The sequence below is a fragment of the Lepidochelys olivacea genome (assembly GCF_965140295.1).
Source record: "Lepidochelys olivacea isolate rLepOli2 genome assembly, chromosome: 3".
Lineage (NCBI taxonomy): Eukaryota > Metazoa > Chordata > Testudines > Cheloniidae > Lepidochelys > Lepidochelys olivacea.
Genome location: NC_140413.1, coordinates 186,315,378 through 186,337,112, shown reverse-complemented (window position 1 = coordinate 186,337,112; position 21,735 = coordinate 186,315,378). Strand labels below are relative to the sequence as shown.

General features: G+C 38.8%; 1 protein-coding gene across 5 annotated transcripts in view; it reads left to right on the top strand.

The window, feature by feature from the left end:
• RTN4 (reticulon 4) overlaps positions 1–21,735 on the top strand; it is a 56,081-nt gene that overhangs the window by 28,304 nt on the left and 6,042 nt on the right. For 3 of the 5 annotated variants that reach the window (XM_084623377.1, XM_084623378.1, XM_084623380.1), the window contains 2 exons: positions 15,346–15,553; positions 18,723–18,861. In XM_084623377.1, coding sequence (XP_084479503.1) covers positions 15,346–15,553; positions 18,723–18,861 — 347 coding nt within the window. Of the gene's footprint in view, positions 1–3,396; positions 3,558–12,431; positions 12,555–15,345; positions 15,554–18,722; positions 18,862–21,735 lie in introns of those variants that run through there. The other 2 variants (XM_084623379.1, XM_084623381.1) reach the window with 2 other exon arrangements.

Below are 21,735 nucleotides of genomic sequence, written 5' to 3'. Positions count from 1 at the left end.
TGTGATAAATAGTCTCGTAATGTTAGACAGTTTCATTAAGGACTTAATTTAGATAACCAAACAGATTTTGGATCCCAGTTGTCCAGAGGCAGAAGGCTAGACCACTGCCTGGTCTTTAGGCCTCTTTATTAATAAACATTCTGTAGTTGCAGGATTATTGAGAAGCTGTAGAGTTTTTGGTCATGTGTACATTAACATTTGGATTTTCATAAGCACTGAGTGTTGGTCTAACTCTGTTTCCAGAGAATTCAGTGGGCATTTTACCATTAACTTCAGTGGGAGTAGAGTTAGGGCAATGCAGAATGCTTTGTAAAAATCCCACCCTAAATTGTGGCTGCCTGAAATTAGTAATTACTGAGGGGCACAGATTTGACTGTACAGAGCATTTAGACTAAATGACTGCACAGAGAAGGAGGAATAAATATTGTACATGTAGAGAATAAAGGAAGAGATCTGAGTACAGGGGTAGGGAGGTGAGAAGGATCTGTCCAGGAGGCTAACGAAGCAATAGTGACTTCTAGTGTACCTAGTATGCTCTTTGTATCGTGTGTGTGTGTGTGTGTGTGTGTGTGTATTAAAACACAAAGAACAAGAGAGAAAAAGGGACAGATTTTAATTGTACACTTACAAGAATTTTACCACTGGCTACAAGAGATACCTACAGCATCAGGGTTTGTTTATTAATTTTAAATGACTAATAAAGTTATATCTGTTCTAAATTACTGTAGGCGAGAAGGGTAGGTGTCAGCAGCAGAAAATAAATAATTGTATGGACACTAAAGTGAGTACAGCTTTATCATAATTAAGAGTTAAACCATTTAAATAATAATAATAGTACCTAGCTCTTACATAGCAATAACAACAAAAAATTATATCTTCAGAAAGCAAGAATTTAGGAATTACCTTCTTCCAGGCTAAAAAGAGAGTTGGTCTAGAGCTTCAGTAACAGCAAAATCTGTGTGCTGGTTGGTGACTAATGTTCCTGAGTGTTGAAGAGAAGCTGTTGCCCAACCATGCATGTCAAGCTCAACAAGGAGTCAGTTTTGGGTGGTTTTTAATGGAGTTCATCTCAAGTGAGAGGAAAACGGGAAAAGATGGTAAAGCTCATTTTGGTAGTAACCAGCCTACATTCAGTTACAGTTTAAGCGGGGGAAGCCAACTTTCAAATTTTTTTGCATTCACTGTATTTATAGTCAAATAAAACTTTCTAAAATAAGACTAAAGTGCCATAAAATCTAAAGATAAGATCTGAGGAAATGTATATAGCTGTGAACATAAAGGTTATGGTAATTTTTAAAGTGAATAACATTTAGATGTCTGTTACACCTATTAAGTCTAAAACAACAGATGCAAACCTAAAGTCAAGAGGCATTTTATTCGTAGTAACTGAGTGCAAATCACTGTAAAGGTCTGTGCAAGATAACATTTTACAATACGAGAGATTTACACATTCGGCAGAGGAAGCTGAGTATTAAGATGCAAATCATTAATTTAGCACCAGCCACAAGAGCACACTTTGATATCATTTTAGGAACTTCTCTTTCTGGTTTGTGTTTATAATATGACACATCAAGTCTTGGCTATGTTTCTAGACAGCATTGGGGAACTTTTTGGCATGCTCAGTATTGATAAACCCAAGTACTCAGAAATCATGACTCAGGCCCCCCAAAAATGAGATTTTTAAAATATTTGGGATTCTTCTGGATTTTGAGTCTTTAGGTTATATTTGTGTCATGTTTTCAAGCACTTCTGCACATCCATTAGGGCTGGAAACTCATTTTGAAAATTCAGATTTGTGATTCCTGGATTGGGGGCTTTAAGAATAACTCAAAATATGATAAAATCATGAGCATCTCTGCATGCTAGTAAAATAACTGGATCTAAGATTGTTTATATTTAGTAGGAAAAACGTTTTTATGCTAATACTTCTGCATTAAGTACTCCTGGGGAATTCTGCATCACTGCCCACACACAGAATTCATGTGCCCCACAGAATTTTTTTTTTCCGCAGAAAAGTGCTGCAGTTACATTTTTTGCCCACCATGGGCTGCTGTGGTGCCAGGACAGAAAGCTGCTGCTCTTGCCCAGCAGCAGCCCCAGCTGTGGATAGGGAAGAGAACAGGCTGGGTTAGGAAGCACAGGATATGGGGGAATGGACAGCGTGGGACACATGGGGCTGCTGGAGGGTCACAGGTTGGGTTCAGAAGGGCTGGGGGTGGGACAGACTGGGGTGGGGGCTGAATGGGAGATGAGTGCAGGAACACAGTGGGGGGGGCAGGGGCTGAATGCCAACCCAACAACCCTCCAAGTTCACACCCAGGCTCCTTCCCGGCAATTATTTCCCTCTCCCTCAGCTCCTCCATTACCTCTGACTCTCCCAAGCCTTTGCACTGCTTCTGAGGGGGGCGGGAAATATGGGTCTGTATTGAAGTTTAAATGAATTATTACTCAAAGTTCTCTATTAATATGCCTAGCAAGGAATCTATTTGTCAAAAAATATTTCCTGAATCTTTTTTGTTGTCTGTATTGTTACAGACATACTTGCTGACGGGTATTTTGAAATGAACCACGAAAATAATGGAAATTGGTATGATTATACTATGTTTTTTCGACAAATAAAATATGTAGAATTTTGCAGAATTTTTAATTTTAGGTGCACAATTCCCCCAGGAGTAAATAAGGTGTGAATAAAGAATGAGTCAAGCTGTTTTTAAGGATTAAGGTTATTGGGAGGTATTTCTGTTATTGAGATTTCCTTCAGTCTCTTTATGCGCTTCTTAACTACTTCATTAGAGGTGTAGACAGAATGATAAAGCACTTCAGGTTTCCTACCTTCCCAAGGAAAATGAAATATATAGTTGACAAAAAAATTAAGGTTATAAATATAACAAGATGACTGAGATTTTCATGCAAGCTGTGTCAGAAATCTGCATAGGTGGGGGGAAGGGAAAGACCGATTTTGTAGAAATGTAAATATAAACTTTCATCTTTCCATTTTTTCGTAAGAGCAAACCATTTTAAGTTTATCTGGTGAAGTCTTGCTGTGAGCATGAATTTTATAACCTCTGGCAATGTGACAAAAAAGCAAGATTGAGGTAGTTTAGCTTTGTTGCAAAAGCCTGTATGTAATGTTGTAGTATTGATACATTTCAAGTTTAGCCTAGCTGCTTTGAGGAAAAGCTGATTTCCTTTGCACTGGAGATTCCTTTCCCTACCTCCCCGACTCCCTTCGTTCTGTGTGGTACTACCAGCAAGGAAATGTTTGCAGAACTATGGAGATTGAACTGAAGAATTAGTGCTGGAGTATTGGTAGCTTAGTTACAGATTGCACTGCGTCAGTCTGCTCCACACCCAGAAGACAGTCATGTGACTTAGGTCCTGCTGCAGTTGTGCAGCAGACAAGACTGCAGACCTCTGGGGAAACTGATGTTTCATATTTCAGACTGTAGATTTCTCCAATTGCAGCTATTCTATTGGTATGCATAATTGATAATCACAGCTGGAGAGTAGATCGTGAGGAGAGATGGACAGTCAGCTGAGCAGTTGGAAAGATAAGGGTATTTGCTATTTATTTAACATTTTTATTAAGCTAAACTGTGGTTATTTTTCAGTAAAACAGACTTGTAGCATAATTTTTTTTAAAGTTGTAAGACATGGTGAAGTATGTAAAAATGCTAAAGGTCTAGAGTAAAAGGAATAAATGATGACCAATACAAAGTAACAAAAAATATTTAAAAAAGAAAAATAGCTTGTATGACACACTGCAAATATCTTAGCTGGTTAGATTTTTGCAGTCCTACATAGCATAGCACGGAATAGCTTGGTTCAGTGTGTACCGCACAAATGTCAATGCAGCCCTGATTTAACCAATATGTTGCTTTCAAAGTTTTTAAGTCCTGTTAATTGTTAAAGCAATCAAATTTAATGAGGTTAAATGTGCCTGTGTGAAGTGTAATCTATGCTGTGTTGGTCTCAAGATTCTAGAGAGACAAGGTAGGTGCAGTAATACCTTTTATTGACAAGCTTTCAAGCTTACACAGAGCTCTTCAAGTCTGGAAAATGTACTCAGTGTTGCAGCTAAAGGCAGGATGGCATATATTGTTTAGCCTAAGTAATTAACACACATTTTAAGGGACTTTGGCAGGTTTGGTCACAGAGTCCCCCTTGGGACTGTCACCTGACGTGCTGAAATTACCTCTGAGCTCGTTTTCCACTGCCAGCTTGGGACTCCAGAACCCTGCCTTGTGGGGGTGCCATGCTAGTCTGCTGCAACACAGACCCAGGTCTGGTCCACACCCCCAAAGCTGCAGACTTTAACCAAAAACTGCTCAGCAAGTCACTTATCTCCAGCACCCAGGCACCCAGTTCCCAATGGGATCCAAACCCCGAATAAATCCGTTTTACTCTGTATAAAGTTTATACAGGGTAAACTCATAAATTGTCTGCTCTCTATAACACTGATAGAGAGAGATGCACAGCTGTTTGCTCCTCCAGGTATTAATCACTTACTCTGGGTTAATAAACAAAAGTGATTTTATTAAGTATAAAAAGTAGGATTTAAGTGGTTTCAAGAAATAACAGAACAAAGTAAGTTACCAAGCAAAATAAAACAAAACATGCAAGTCTAAAGCTAATACATTAAGCATCTGTTTACAGATAAAACCTCACCCTCAGATATTTCAATAAGCTTCTATCACAGACTTGACGCCTTCCCAGTCTGGGCACAATCCTTCCCCTGGGTACAGCCCTTGTTCCAGCTCAGGTGGTAGCTAGGGGATTTCTCATGATTGCAGCCCCCTTTGTTCTGTTCCACCCCCTTTTATAACTTTGGCACAAGGCGGGAATCTTTTGTCTCTGGATCCCCACCCGTCCTTCTAAATGGAAAAGCACCAGGTTTAAGATGGATTTCAGTGACATGGTCACATGTCCTGTGAGGCCCCAAGTCTCCATTCTTTCCAGCCTGACTCACAGGAACACAGAAAGGCTTACAAGTAAACAGAGCCATTTACAACCAATTGTCCCAGTCAATGGGAGCCATCAAGATTCTAAACCACCATTAATGGCCCAATCTTTGCATAATTACAACAGGACTTCAGAGTAATACTTTATATTTGTAGCTTCAGATACAAGAATGATACATTCATACAAATAGGATGAACACACTCAGTAGATTGTAAGGTATCATTACAAAGCTTATAAAGAGACCTTTTGCATGAAGCATATTCCAGTTATATTATATTCACATTCATAAGCATATTTCCCTAAACATATGGAGTGCAGTGTCACAGGGACCGTTCAAGGCCTGTTAACACCTCTCCAGTCATATAGGGGAAAGGGGAAAAATAACTGGAGGAGGGAGGAGTTAAATGTGTTATAGATTATTGTAATAAGCCATAAATCCAATATCTCTGTTCAGTCCATGTTTTTAGTGTCTAGCAAAGTTAAGAATTTAAGTTCTCAGGCTTGTCTTTTGAGAGTGTTGTGCAGGTTTCCTTTGAGGATGAAAACTGAGAGGTCAGATACAGAGTGATGGCTTTGCGAAAAGTGTTCACCCACAGATGATAAGGTGTTCTTGTTTTCTATCATTTTTGTTTGTGAGTTCATTCAAGAGCATAGTGATTGTCTAGTTTCACCCACACAATTGTTTGGGCATTTAGTGCACTGGATAAGGTACACCACATGTGATAGGCAAGTGTAGGACCTATGGATCTTGAGACTTGTGTTGTGGGGGATGTTGATGATCATAGCAGTGAAGCTATGTCTGCAGGTTTTGCATCTGTTCTGGCAGGGTCTGATGCTGCTTTGAGTTGGTGGGTCCTGATCTGGCTTGCTTCTGATGATGAGCTTGGATATGTTGGAGGGTTGTTTGAAGGCCGGAAGAGGAGGTTCAAGGAAAAGATTTATTTCAGGGTGTGGTTCCCAGTATGGGTTGAAAGTTTGATGATATGCTGTATGGGTTCCAGTGTAGGGTGGTAGGTGACAACTAGAGGTGTGTGGTTGGAGAGGGTTTTATTACTGTATTGAAGCAGATTCTTTTGGGGTATTTGGGTGACTCATTCCATGATGCAATCTACTTTGGGGGAGTGTCCTTATTTGGGGAAGGCAGTTTTGAGTGTAAGGTGTACATCCCAGACTTCCTTCTTGAAGCATAATCTGTGATATCTACAGTCAGGCACTAAGGTAAGTTTCGGAGTAGCAGCCTTGTTAGTCTGTATCCGCAAAAAGAACAGGAGTACTTGTGACACCTTAGAGACTAACAAATTTATTTAAGCATAAGCTTTCGTGGACTACAGCCCACTTCATTGGATGCACAGAATGGAACATATAGTAAGAAGATATATATACACATACACACACACACACACACACACACAAGTTGGAAGTTACCATACAAACTGTGAGAGGCTAATTAGTTAAGATGAGCTATTATCAGCAGGAGAAAAAAACTTTTGTCGTGATAATCAAGATGGCCCATTTAGACAGTTGACAAGAAGGTGTGAGGATACTTAACTTAAGGAAATAGATTCAATATGTGTAATGAGAGACTGGGAGTGGCTGGGTCATTACACATGTTGAATCTATTTCCTTAAGTAGCCCAGGAAAGCTTACGCTCTAATAAATTTGTTAGTCTCTAAGGTGCCACAAGTACTCCTGTTCTTTTGACTGTAGATAACAGATTTCTTGGTGTGTTTGGGCTTGTTACTGGATCCGTGAAGGTAGATGTGGTGGTCTGTGTGTTTCTTGTGTATAGGTAGGGCCCTACCAAATTCACAGTCCATTTTGGTCAGTTTCACTGTCATAGGACTTAAAAAATCATAAATTTCATGATTTCATCAATTTAAATTTGAAATTTCACAGTGTTGTACTTGTAGGGGTCCTGACCCAAAAAAGAGTTGTGTGTGAGTTTGCAAGGTTATTGTAGGGGGGTTGCGGTACCGCTGCTCTTAGCACCGCTGCCAGCAGCAGTGCAGAAGTAAGGATGGCATACTATGGTATTGCCACCCTTACTTCTGTGCTGCTGCCTGCAGAGGTGGGCCCTCAGTTAGCAGTCACTACTCCCCAGCCACCCAGCTCTGAAGGCAGCGCAGAATGGCAATACTGTGACCCTCTATCCCCCCCAAAAATAACCGTGTGGCCCCAGCCCTGCAACTCCCTTTCGAGTCAGGACCCCAATTTGAGAAACACTGGTCTCCCCTGTGAAATTTGTATAGTATAGGGTAAAAGGACACAAAAGACAAGATTTCATGGGGGGAAACCAGATTTCATGGTCCGTGATGCGTTTTTCATGGCCATTAATTTGGTAGGGCCCTATGCATAGTTGTCTGTAGGGTACCATCATTGAAGCTGATCATGGTGTCCATGAAGTTGATGTTAGTGTGGGGGTGTTTTAGAGAGAGCTTAATGGATAGTGATGGAAATCTGTTTAGGTCCTCTGTCCAGAGGATGAAAATATCATTGATGTATCTCAGATATATCATTGGTTTCATGGTGCATTTGTCCAGAAATTCTTCTTCAAGGTGGCCCATGAAGAGGTTGACATATTGGGAAGCCATCTTAGCACCCATGTAATTTACTCATTTAATGAACACTAGGTGGAAGCACAGTACACCAGACTTTCTCTTGTTATAGTCTATTTATATTGTATGCTTAAAAACATTGATTGTTTACAATCTCTCTTACTGGATCACAAATAAGTATTTTTATGACTAACTTTCAGAATTTGCCAGCATAATCTACAATAGTTTTAGATAAGTAGTTGAGTTTAAAATAGTGTGACCTTTGTCCAGTAACCACCAATCTGCAATCACCCTTCTGACTCTTTCTGAATCATTTAGAAGTACTCTGTAAGAATTTAAGTCCTATTTGTATGTGTGAGCTTCAGATTTTGTCCTGTTGATAAGCTTTTTAGATCTACATACTCAGAAATAACTTCTTAAGGGGCCCTGTTAAGCTTGGTACTGGTATGTCCAAGTTTGACTATTTTTATAACTGGCTGTCAAGGTTCCTTCCCCACTCTGAACTCTAGGGTACAGATGAGGGGACCTGCATGAAAAACCCCCTAAGCTTATTTTTACCAGCTTAGGTTAAAACTTCCCCAAGATACAAACTATTTTACCTTTTGTCCCTGGACTTTATTGCTGCCACCACCAAGCGTCTAACAAATATAACCGGGAAAGAGCCCGCTTGGAAACGTCTTTCCCCCCAAAATTCCCACAGCTTGGTAGGTATCGTCCACAAACTTTGTAAGTGTACTCTCTATGCCATTATCTAAATAATTGATGAAGATATTGAACAGAACTGGACCCAGGAACTGATTCCTGTGGGACCCCACTCGTCATCCTCTTCCAGCTTGATTGTGAATCACTGATAACTACTTTCTTGAAATGGTTTTCCAGCAAGTTATGCCCCCACCTTATAATAGCTCCGCCTAGGTTATATTTCCCTAGTTTGTTTATGAGGTGGTCATGTGAGCCAGTATCAAAAGCCTTAGTAAAGTCAAGATATACCATATCTACCGCTTCCCCTCTATCTACCAGGCTTTGTTACCCTGTCTAGGAAAGCTATTAGGTTGGTTTGACATAATTTGTTCTTGACAAATCCATGCTGACTGTTACTTATCACCTTATCATCTTCTAGGTGTTTGCTAATTGATTGCCTAATTATTTTTTTCATTATCTTTCTGGGTACTGAAGTTAAGCTGACTGATCTGTAATTCCCCACGTTGTCCTTATTTCCCTTTCTATAGATCGGCACTATATTTGCCCTTTTCCAGTCCTCTGGAATCTCTTCCCATCTTCCATGACTTGTTGAAGATAATCGCTAATGGATCTGTTATCTCTTCAGTCAGCTCCTTGAGTATTCTAGGATGTATTTCATCTGTCCCTGGTGACCTGAAGATATCTAACCTAATCTAAGTAATTAACTTGTTCTTTCCCTATTTTAGCCACTGATCCTACCTCGTTTTCACTGGCATTCACTATGTTAGACGTCCAGTCACTACTAATCTTGAAATGAGAGAAAAAGGTGGTACATTGTCTCATGAATACATGTATTTTTCAGGTAGTATTTGCCTTCCAGTTTTGGAATAGTCTAGTAATTATGGTGGGTTTCCAGTGTTCTTTGGGTTCTTTCCAGTGTTCTGTTATTGTTACAGAATTCCCCCAGGAGTAAGATAAGGGAAAGGAGGAGGCATGGCCAGAGTATTCTTATGTCCTGAATATATTATGCCTTGCAGTGGCCCCATGGGCCAGCAGTATGGTGCACTTTAGGACATCATATTTGTTCTCTAGCCTGTTTGGATACCCCTGGTTTAAATTAAAACAGCAGCTTTATTTTTTACATCTGTTTTTTTCCTAAGGGTCTTTTAAGTAGAAAACATAACATTTTGGAGACCCAGCAGCCCCTGAGCAGGGCAGATTGCCTCCTTTTGATCCCTGCAATGAGCTCTGGGAGAAATATGGCTCTTTGACTTTACAGTGCTCTCAAAGCAAATGTCCATGACTGTAGTGCTGCTTCTCAGGGCTTGCCTACATGGGAACAGGCAGGAAAATTAATCTGAATTAACTAAAGGTGTTAATTTGAAGATGATTCATTGAACCACATTAAATCCCCATGTGGATGCCACTTCAGAATTAAAGTAGTGTTAATTCACTTGAATTCTGAATGAGGGTGTTCACCAGGGATTTGCTGCAGTTTAATGTATCCACTTCAAATTCACACCATTAGTTAATTTCCTGGATGTGCCTGAGTAGATAAGCCCATAGTAGAAGGGCCAGTCTACACTACAAAATTTTGAGTATACCCCTGTGGTGTCATTCCACTTACAGCAATCTTAAAATCAATCATGGGACGTGAGACAAGGTCAGAGGTCAAGAGGGTGGAGCTGATTGGACCAAGCCATACTTTAACCATATTCATAGGTTCATAGATACTAAGGTCAGAAGGGACCATTATGATCATCTAGTCCGACCTCCTGCACAACGCAGGCCACAGAATCTCACCCACCCACTCCTGCAAAAAACCTCTCACCTATATCTGAGCTATTGAAGTCCTCAAATCGTGGTTAAAAGACTTCAAGGAGCAGAGAATCCTCCAGCAAGTGACCTGTACCCCATGCTACAGAGGAAGGTGAAAAACCTCCAGGGCCTCTTCCAGTCTGCCCTGGAGGAAAATTCCTTCCCGACCCCAAATATGGTGATCAGCTAAACCCTGAGCATATGGGCAAGATTCACCAGCCAGATACTACAGAAAATTCTTTCCTGGGTAACTCAGATCCCACCCCATCTAACATCTCATCACAGGCCATTAGGCCTATTTACCATGAATATTTAAAGATCAATTAATTACCGAAATCATGTTATCCCATCATAACATCTCCTCCATAAACTTATCAAGTTTAATCTTAAAGCCAGATAGATCTTTTGCCCCCACTGCTTCCCTTGGAAGGCTATTCCAAAACTTCACTCCTCTGATGGTTTGAAACCTTCGTCTAATTTCAAGTCTAAACTTCCCAGTGACCAGTTTATATCCATTTGTTCTTGTGTCCACATTGGTACTGAGCTTAAATAATTCCTCTCCCTCTCCAGTATTTATCCCTCTGATATATTTTTAGAGAGCAATCATATCTCCCCTCAACCTTCTTTTAGGCCTGTCTACATTATAATTACATTTGAGCTGTGGATCTGGTTACAACACTGTTCCAGCTTTCAGTATAGAAGAGACTTTAACTGTCTTCTGTAACATTCATAGAATCATAGAATATCAGGGTTGGAGGGGATCTCAGGAGGTCATCTAGTCCAACCCCTTGCTCAAAGCAGGACCAATCTCCAATTTTTGCCCCAGATCCCTAAGTGGCCCCCTCAAGGATTGAATTTACAACCCTGGGTTTAGCAGGCAAATGCTCAAACCACTGAGCTATCCCTCCCCTTGCCCCAGCCTCTTCTCCCCCCCCCTTTTTTTGATTGCTTTATTCCCATTATGGAAGATGAATAAGATCTCATCTATGGAATTGTGTTGTAGCTAGATCCTCTGACTCCCTAGTAATTGTAACACAGACAGATCCTCGCAGAACTGTAAAGATCTGAAATGTACCGTGATTTTGTTACATGGTTTAAAGTCAGTTTCGAGCCAGGAGTAAATCAGGTTATAACACAATCTAGAGTGAGTGCTCTCATAACTATTATCAATGCACACATTTTGCAAATGTATGTAGCCATCCCTTAATTTAAATATGAGCAGCACTAGACTGAAGGCTTTCATTTCAGTGAAAGGGGCAATGAGATCAGTTTCTTTCTGGTACAGTCGCAAAACTCACCAGCATCTTGCAGTCACTGTTGTCTTGGCTTAAGTTTTTGTGAATGGTTTTGTTGGTAAATATTGGTTTAAACCAAGGATCTTTAGTTTACAGTCCTCAGTAACCTGCAAAATCCTGTGTAGTAGCCCACAGAGGAAGAATGCTTCTTCATTCTTGCCTGCCTCTGTTTTGTAGCTACTTTGATCCCTTGCTGATAGCTCTTCCTTGGCTTTGACTGCCTAATGCTTTTCACAGAAGATGCTGCAATTTTTGAAGACCTGTGTGGTACTTGCTCAGAAGCAGAATGAGGCAGCCAAGCCTAAAGAGGATTTTTGTATCTAGAAAATCTAAATTACGAAGAGGGCCAAGCTTCTAGCCCACAAATGGCCCTGTCATATTTGTTCTCTAACCTGTTTGGATACCCCTGGTTTAAATAAAAACAACAGCTTTATTTTTTACATCTGTTTTTTTTCTAATGGTCTTTTAAGCAGAAAACATAACATTTTGGAAGTCATGTATATATTTGTTTTAATTTGTCTTACTGGAAAATGATGGTATAGTAAGGGTTAACATAAGACCTTCACAGGAATTTTCCCATATAAGGTACTATCATAATACGTATTGTAGATGGTTGATTTGACAGAAATATTGCACCCTATAGATGCCTGTTAAAGCTGCAGATATTCAATGCTTCTTAATAGATTCCCATGTTAGTACACCAGCAATTGTAAAATCAGGCCAAAAAATTGTAGTTGTCTGCAGCTGTGAACTTTTTTTTTTTTTAACTGGTATTTGAATGAAACAGTCATCAAAAATTTCAACTTAACTGTTAGACTACAGGAGGGTATTTGAGAAATGTTTTCTGATTCATGCATTAAAGTCTCTTAAATGAGATGGGATTTTGTCCTTTCTTTGTTCTTTCCTTTTTTCTATATAGAATCTTTATTTGGCCCTGAAATCTTTTTTATGCTAGATGTAGAATGTTTACTTGTCTGATTCTGTTGCAAATATCTTTTTTTTTTTTTTTTTTTTTAATACTTTAACTGCATTCCAAGGACTTACTGGAGAAACAACTATTGGCTGAACGCTTAAAGCATTCTGTGTTAGTCTGTGAGGCTTCTAACTGTAGTAGTGAGGCGGCAGGCAGTTGCGTATATCAGTTGACCTTTGAATACCCTAGCCGGAAGTGAAAAGGTTCTGGCTTGTCAGCTGTACAAGATCTGGGTGCATGCAGGCAAACTCAAGATGGATGCCAAAATTGGTTAGTTCTTTTTTGTTTTAATATATATACATGAATTTAAAACTCTCTTGTGAATCCTGAGGCTTTTAATTTGTTCAAAAGACAAAAACAGTTTCTTGTGGCTCATTTATTTTTTGGGAGAGGATTTTCAGATTAAATATAAAAGCGCTTGTTTTTGTCACAAAAACAGCTATTGAAACTGTTCAGCCTTAAAAATAAGAACCTGTGATAGAAAAGACTTCAGAGAATTCAGCAATCAGCCTCTTATCACTGCATTTGCTTTAAAGGCAAAATGTAATTGGATGAGTTCTGCATGTGAGGCATGGATGCTAGCAGTACTATTTTTAGATGTGCCAGATGACAATTCATGCTTACCATATGTAGACAGCTGCACTTGCTTTAGATTAGGCCTGGAATACTTACATTGAAGGACTGTAATTGTAGTTTAGACAATGTAAATTTAAGCAAACACAATTAGCATAAGGAAGGATACTGTTCAGAGTGTCCCAGAGTATGTTTACCTTTTGTGAGTATACTGTGTTTAAAGCCAGCAGGCTGTTTTCACTAATATACAGTTTGGATTTTCTAAATTACCTTGTCTTGGGGGGGGGGGGGGGGGATTTAAAGCAGCTTTTATCTTTTCTCAGCCACATGGACTAAAAGTTACAGTTCAATTTTGTAATTGTTTTACAAGATTGTTTACATTATTGAAAAATGAAATGAAACAGTATACATGTGGGATTAGCATTGGGGCTTATATGGTATTTCTCATTTTGAATGGGACAGGGCAGAGTATATGTGGGGGAAATGTAAAATGCAAATACAGTTCCAGGTCCAAATGAAGGAAGGGAGTAGATTGAGGTCACCAATCTTCAGTCATTAAGGAACAAAGTATTTGAAGCTAGGACTCTAGTTTTTTGGAAGTCACTATACAGATGGACCCTTACGGACTACTCCAATTTTAGAATATCTACCTTTCCAGTGAATGTTACTGGGAATTTTCGTGATTGCTGAATTACTGCCATTACATTTGTTGTTTTTAACTGTGCAGATGTAGTCCTTTACCACTGTTACAAACTGTCCCTATAAAGAGACAATAACATACGATTAATGCAGATCTTAAAATAAAAAAATCATAACAGTGAAGCTATTGTACATATATGAAAATTGTCAGGTTTTTTTTAGAAGTTTCAAAGCATAGAGTTCTTGTTTTTCTACCACCAGCTGATTAGTTCAAATCTTGTATTGAAATGATTTTAAAATGCTGAAAGGAAGGCTTCAGTTCCAAAATTGCTTATGCGTGTGCAGTTGTATGAATAATTCTATTGGCTTTTTATGTATGATAGTAAAGTTATGTCTACACAGGTATTAGCGGGATCTGGCCCTAAGGTAGCACATAATTATTTAAAGCTAGTGCATACAAATTTCCATCAGATTATACATACCACCTAATGTTATTTCAACTGCTTATCTTGTTTTGAATTAATATACGGATTTATTCTGGATTGTGGTTGTTTTGTAGTTAGAGTAAAATTCTTAAGGTAGACAAGATGCTGTTGGAGTGCTAAGCTCACATAAAGCTTAATATAACCAAATTCAGGCAGATAAACAGATGTCCCAGTGGTTTTAGAACAGATAATAAACATAGTAGTGCTTCACATTTTGAAAAGACTGGATAACTAGCTAACATTATTTATAATGCTAATAAAGGTTTTTTCTTTTACCCTCTTATATTGAGCTCTGTATCTAATAAATTTTACATAATCACTATTGATGGAGAGTGATGATGTGGAAGAGAACCCCTGCCCCCCACGCCCAAGAAATCAGCTATAAAGTTAGGCAACTCAAAACTCACCCATGACGTTTCCCATTACATAGCATTGAGAAGTGTATAAAACCTGGTTAGATCAAATACTCCTGCATGCTACAATGGAGGTTCTCACTAAATCTGTGATACTTCACTTAAAAATGCAGCAGACTCAAACCCAGAAAGAGGAAACTTGATATTTTAACCCAGTGGCCAAAGATTTACGCAAAGAGCAATTAGTCTGAACAGTAATACTAAAAATGGCATCATGTGTTTCTATGGTTATATAGAAAATATATGCTCAGTTTACAAATAAACATTTTGCGCATCATTGGCTTGCAAATTTAGCTTTGACTGGAAATCAAACTGGGTTCTCCTGAGGTCCCTTCCAGCCCTACATTTCCATGATTGTTCCTAACTTTGCATCAGCATCATCACCAATAGAAAAGGTTTTGCAAGCCCAATTATGCCTTCAGTTATATTTGTGTAACCAGCCCCACTGTCTTAAAATGCTGCCCTCGGTGATATCTGTGCACTTGCCTTCATTGGGTTTACACGGGTGTAGTGGTTTCCAATTCAGTAAACAATTCTGTTGATTAGCCTCAAGAAAAACAGAATCTTTCTTTTAGCTGTTGGGTGCACAGAGGTACAGGAGTAAAAAGCAGTAAAAACTTGTCACTGTTGTGAGCAAGTGTGACTCAGAATGCTCACGAAGAGCAGATTAATTAAGATTTCATTTTGATGTAGTCTCTTTTCAGGGTAGAACTGCCCTTGAATTTTAGCAAATGCATTTTGGGTAATTCCAATAATCCAGAGTCTAGTGTAAAACCAGTTCCAACTCTTCTCAGAATGCTTATTGTTTATAATTATAAACTTTTAATAATGTAGAAATATGAGATATTGGGTTCAATTATTTAAGATGTAATATTCAGATAAAACAAATGTACACTTGTCATATGGATGTAAGAGGTCTTGTATTCTAATTTCAGACCTTTTAACTTTTAGTTGTTGACCTCCTTTACTGGCGAGACATTAAGAAGACAGGAGTGGTGTTTGGTGCCAGCTTGTTCCTGCTGCTTTCATTAACAGTATTCAGCATTGTGAGTGTGACAGCTTACATTGCCTTGGCCCTTCTTTCTGTGACGATCAGCTTCAGGATATACAAGGGAGTTATCCAGGCAATCCAGAAGTCCGATGAAGGCCACCCATTTAGGTGAGGTTTTTCTTTAATACAAAGTACATGTTTGTCGGATTATCACTACAGATGCAGCTAACTACATTTGAATATATATATACTGTACCAGTGCATGGCAATGTAAAACAGCCTCAATACTGTACAATCTCTCTCTCTCTCTCTCTCTCTCTCTCTCTCTCAACTGTAGCTACTCTCAAACATAATTGGTATTTTCACAAAATAATTTCATAGAATGGACACAAAAAATGTTAAGGAAAATGAATTAAGGCTGTTTGTCTGACATAGTGTATTTCTTCAAAAAGGCAAGACAGACTCCAGTTGCACTCTAAAACTTTATATATATTTCAGTTTGGTTCATCGAACTTACTTACACATTAATACTTGATTCAACACTTCAGATATGCCCTGACATCAAGTACTAAGCCATTGAAAATGTCATACTTGGATAACTGTAAAGCAATTTGTGGTTTGGTAAAGATTAGTAAATACAGCAGAAGATATGTTCTGTTGCTGATTATTCACATTTTGTTATATAGCTCTTTCTGAAATCCTTTCTTAATAGGATGCTTAACTCTTACTATGCTAGCATGAATGTGCAATAATGCAGCTATATTCTAAATGAGTCCATTTGGTTGGATTATAAGCAATTTGTTAGATGCAATATCCGGGTTCATTGTGACCTGATCAGTGGATAATTCTGAAAACTTGGACTCCAATGAGGAAAACTGTAAACAGTTTCAATTTTCAAATTCAAACAGGGCCAATTTTGAAGACTTGGATGACTGAGTTCATTGAAATCCCCAAAGAGAACAGATGATTAACTTGTTAAATAATAACTGTGCCCACTCCCAAGAATGTGGCATGGGCATAGTTCGTGTGGTTAGAAAATCAGGGAGCTTTGCTATTACTATTGGGTTCATGTAGGCCATAGCAGTGCACCTACTGTAGAATTAGGTCTTTAGAGCTGTAAACTTCACATTAATGCATTAAAATAATTATTAAGAGTGCATGTTTCCTTATTGCACAACCAGCCACACCATCCAGCAACTTTCCTCCTCTCCATTCCAAAATATGGTTCAGTCTCCTTTTCTCCTCCATTTTCCCAGTTTACTTTTCTTCAGCTGCTTTTTTTGTGCTATTGCCAATTCTCTTTTCCAGATAAGATTGATATGTGGTAGCTTTTTAAAACCTCTCCTCCATGAGGACAGATGTAGCCTTCCTGTGGTGGTCTTAGGGTCAGTTCTCCCTTCCCTCCCTCCCTTCCATTCCTTCAAAACCAAAGCAAGAGAGGTTTGCTGAGGCAGCTCATCCGTCCTCCCCTTTGGAATCTCCTCATCTGCACTCTGTAAATGCTTAGAGAAGTGGCCAGTCAACCCCCTAAAGCCAACAGCTGCCTGCAATAGGGTGTTCCTTTAAATTGGGGAGGGTGAAAACTCTCTAAGAAGGGGTAATGTTACAGTGCAGACAGATCAGGAAAAATGCATCTGTGGCTATTGACATTAAAAACATAGACCCACAGTTGTAATAGCATTCAGCAGAACAATGCAAAATAGGATACTGGCCAGCCTTAATGAAGCTGGTTTAAAAGGGAAAGCCTTTAAATTAAAGGAACTGGTAGTTGGAGTACTCTGAATGCAGTTTCTCTATAACTGGTTTTCAATAAGTACAAACTGGTTTACAGTAAGTACATAGTTAACTCCACAACATTTCTAAGATCTGACCTTTTCTTTCTGTCCATACAGTGGATATTCTCATTCAGGCCCTTCTTTCTTATTCGCTACAAACTGTTCCTCCCTGGCCTCTCCTCTCCCTGACAATCCATACAAAAAGCAGTTACCAGGTCCATGTTTCTGACCTATTGATCAAGTCATGCCAGACACCTCATCATCAAGGCCCTGCATAACTCTGCCCCTCCTTCCTTGTCCAAGGTTGTCTCTTGAAGGCTCAGTTCTGCCAGTATTAGCAGCCTTGATGCCCCATTTGTCCACTTCTCTTCTGTTTTCCCCCCTCTCCCAGCACTGCTCACTTACCTTGGAATACCCTTTTTGAGTTGGTCCCTATGGCCCTTACCATCTCCTCTTTTAGATCCCATGTAAAGATCCACTTCTTCATTCACATTCTTCTAGAATGCCTACCAGCAATGAATAACATAAATGTCTTTGTTGTCCTAACATGCTGTGTGCTAGCTTCATTTTTGACATCCCCTCTTTCCATTCGGACTGGTTGCCCCGCTATATTGCAGTTTGCTTGAACTTAGATTTCAAACTCCTCAGGGCTGGGAATCTGTCCTCTTTTGTTTGTGGTTTTGTGGGACACGTAGCACGCTTTTTGAGAATTGTAAAACAATAAATACTTTTTCCAAGTAAACAATACTTTACACAACTGTATAAATAATATAAAATGTCTCTCATAATTCTAATTACCTGTTAAATAAAATAGGTGTCTTAATGAGTAGATGTAGAACAGAACTAATTTGCCAGTCATGGGGCAGTGTAGATAGAATTGCGTGCCATATTCCAGATAAACAAGATCTCCCCTCTGAGCCCTTACTGGACATGAAACTAAATTTTAAAATGATCATTTTCTATTTAAAGAATCTAATACTGACCTAGCGACTCTGTTTAGTAGTAAATGGAAAAGGTGGGATATGGAGTGGGGGATGGGGGCATGTGAGAACACTTTATCAGGATTACAGGATTTTTATCTTTCTGATTGGAAAATTCCTCGAACTTTCAGCTAAATCTTCAGACTTTAAGCAGAGAGAGGGAGATTGCAGGCAGAATGGAGGAAGTCTGGCCTGTTGCAAATTGCAAACCTTAACCTTTCACTTCCAAGAAGTGAGGCACTAAATCCTTTTGGACCAGAATCCTTCTCTAGAACATTAACAATCATTTGCTTAAAGAAATTCCATTTAGAAGACTTAATAAAATGAAGAGTAACTTTATCCATCTCTTCGTGTTGATTATTGCTTAAAGGTGAGCTGCAAAGAATTTTTTTAATACTGCCTTTGCTCTTTTTTGCTGCTTTTTTCTGCATTAAAACGGGGACGTGACCCACTTTGGGGTCCTGACCCACTGTTTGAGAACCGCTGCTATAGAGTCTTCCAGAGCAGAGAAGACCTGATTTAGTAACGTAAAAAACAAGCAGGTAAAGCTTGTGTCTCATGAATGATTCTTTCATTTTGTAGGGCTTACTTGGAGACTGATGTTGCTGTGTCTGAGGAGCTTGTCCAGAAGTACAGCAATGCTGCACTTGGCCACATTAATGGCACAGTAAAGGAGCTCAGACGTCTTTTCTTAGTCGATGACTTAGTTGATTCTCTGAAGGTAAATGATAAAGCATACAACATACAGCTGTAGATTTGACTTTCCTCAACAGGGCTTAGAAAGAGAGGTTTAAATTGAGCCAGTGGTCAGATGTTAAAGGTATTTGGAATGTGTCCATTTCTTTAAAAATCTGAATTTGGGGATAGCTGGGCACAGTCTAACTCCTTTCTGTTTTTGTTTTTTGGCTCACGTGTCAGCACCAGTAAGTGGCCAGCATCTGGCCATTGAATTTCTAGGTACAGTTTCTCATTCTGCTAATCTTAAATACCCAAAAGAACATTTATAGCTGTGCAGCTTGAGATTACCTAAAGCATCGATGAACATTACATTTCAAATGGCATTTGACATGAATATCACATTTGCTAATGTACAAGACTCCACCAATAATTGACTTGTAAATAGTTCTCTCAACCACCTGTTATATCCTTTCCCTCTGTGTCCGGTTCTACCTGTTGCAGTGCAGACTCCCACAGTCCCAGGGAGAGGGTACATAACACTGTCATAGAATTAAAAAGAAAAGGAGGACTTGTGGCACCTTAGAGACTAACAAATTTATTTGAGCATAAGCTTTCGTGAGCTACAGCTCACTTCAGCTGTAGCTCACGAAAGCTTATGCTCAAATAAATTTGTTAGTCTCTAAGGTGCCACAAGTCCTCCTTTTCTTTTTGCGGATACAGACTAACACGGCTGCTGCTCTGAAACCTGTCATATAATTGAAATCTTTAGCAGCAGGGAGGTTTGAGTTCCTTTTATAAAGATCCTGTGAGTTCTCATTTCTTGCACTTCCCATTTCTGTTTACATGGTTTCTGTTGTTACAGTAGTCCTGGTGAAGTGGTCTAAACGGATCTGTTTCTACTTCTGCATGAGTTTCTGCAGTGACTATATTCTGACTGCTGCCCCTCCCTCTCAATTGTCACACTGAGTGATCCTCTCGGGGAAGAGTACACCACTTTCACACTCAATAAGAGGGAACTGAACTATAGACCACAGGTTGAAAACCACAGTTCTATGGTAACGACAACCTTCCACGGACCCCTTACACATAGTCTGCGGACCCAAAGGGTCTGCGCACCACAGGTTGAAAACCACTGTTCTAGCCAATTGAACAGCTGTGAAATGACCAAAGTCACATTTTGATATATAATCAATGACCTTTTAAATTGCCCTTTTAAAAAAAAAAAAAAAGCAAATTTCCTCCATATATTGTGTGCTCTTATAGTTAGTTATTTGTGAGGCATGTTTTAGCCTTAGATTTAGGAGGTAGATTTAAAGCCTCTTTTGGCCAGGACTAAAAACTTGTGGATTTGTCTCAGGAAATACATCAGGGAAAAACTCAATCACGAAGGGCTTTTGTCTGGCAAAAAGATTTCAATAATTAAGGTGCTCCTTAAGGTGCAAGCCCTCATTTGTGATATGAGAATTTACATACCAACTGCTTGTGATGCCACAAAGAAAGAATTAGACTATCGGTTAAGAGAAAAGAATGGACAGCCAAACTGTTCTTGAAGATCTGACTTTCATTCAGTCATTATTAATGAAAGCAAGAAAAGAGAAAATTCCTTCCAAATTTTTTTTTGTTTTTTTTAAATAGCTTGGTTTGTGAGCTTCAGGAAAGCTGCTGTTTATCCTGCTAAACTATTATTTCTTTTTCTTCAATTTCTTTTGACTTCAGAATAGAATTGAAAGAGTCTCATTTGTCTTGGAGGAAAGCTTTAACCTACTTAAACCTAATGCACTTTTTATTGTATGGTAGTTTGGATGCAGTCTTTGTATGAAATCAATAAACTGTAAAGTCAGCTTACAAAATTTCATGGCTCTGAAGTAGTTTCTGTTGTAGGAAAACTTTAAAATATTGAGATTTTTATGCCTAATAAGGGCCCTGGTCAACAAATGACGTTGTCTCATCTATTTAAATAAACATCTTGAGTATAGAAAATTACATTTATGCTTTTACATAATATTCCATATTACTGAATTTGAAAGTAGAACAGGAGTAGAGTCCAGTTTACCATATGTACTTATGCTAATAGTGAAATCTAGGTGTAATCATTTCTGAGATGTTTTGATTAAACAGTGTGGACTCATGATGGTTTAAAATGGCATCTAAAATATTTGTACTGTATATGGTAAAGTTCAAAGGAACTCTTTCACTTATAACTTCAACGGATAGCTATGTACAGTACTTGCCAGGAAAAGCCAAGGAAGGGAACTATATTGTGTTGGGTGTGTGGTTATATAGTGATTCATCCAAAACTCGTGCAATAAAGAACATTTCTGTTAGGACATGAATACTGTGAAGCCATGTTGTTACTTGAATGATGGAGCCCATTACTTTACTTGAACTTGCTCATAGTAAAACAACTTGAAGAAACTGACCTATGGTTTTTATTTTAATTGGCCATTAAATTAGATTACAAAGTACTTGTATTGTGTAATCAGTTACTAATAATTGGAATAAAGTGGGTAAAGAATTACTTATGGCACTTGATTCACCCATCAGGATTACAGTAGAAGACAAGAATATCACTGTAACTCACATAGACAGTGAACTTTAGACTTTGAGTTCATTCTTTCCTGTATGGAGCCATGCAGGAAAAGCAGTATTATCTTTGTGATAGACTTTGGGCTGCTTATGCTTCACTCTGGCTTGGAGCCAGAGAAATAAAGAGCTTTAAAAAATCTTACTAAGAAAAAGCAACAACAGTTACTTTTTGGGATCAGTAAACTTCCTTATTCTATGTAGTACCTCAGCATAAAGGAGATGAATATATGGATGGGAGGCTAAGCTGGGCTCTAGTGTCTTCAGCGTATGCTACTTAATTTTAGAAAGTGCTTGTTCTTGCAATAGTGTGTTTTTTCACTTTACATTACTA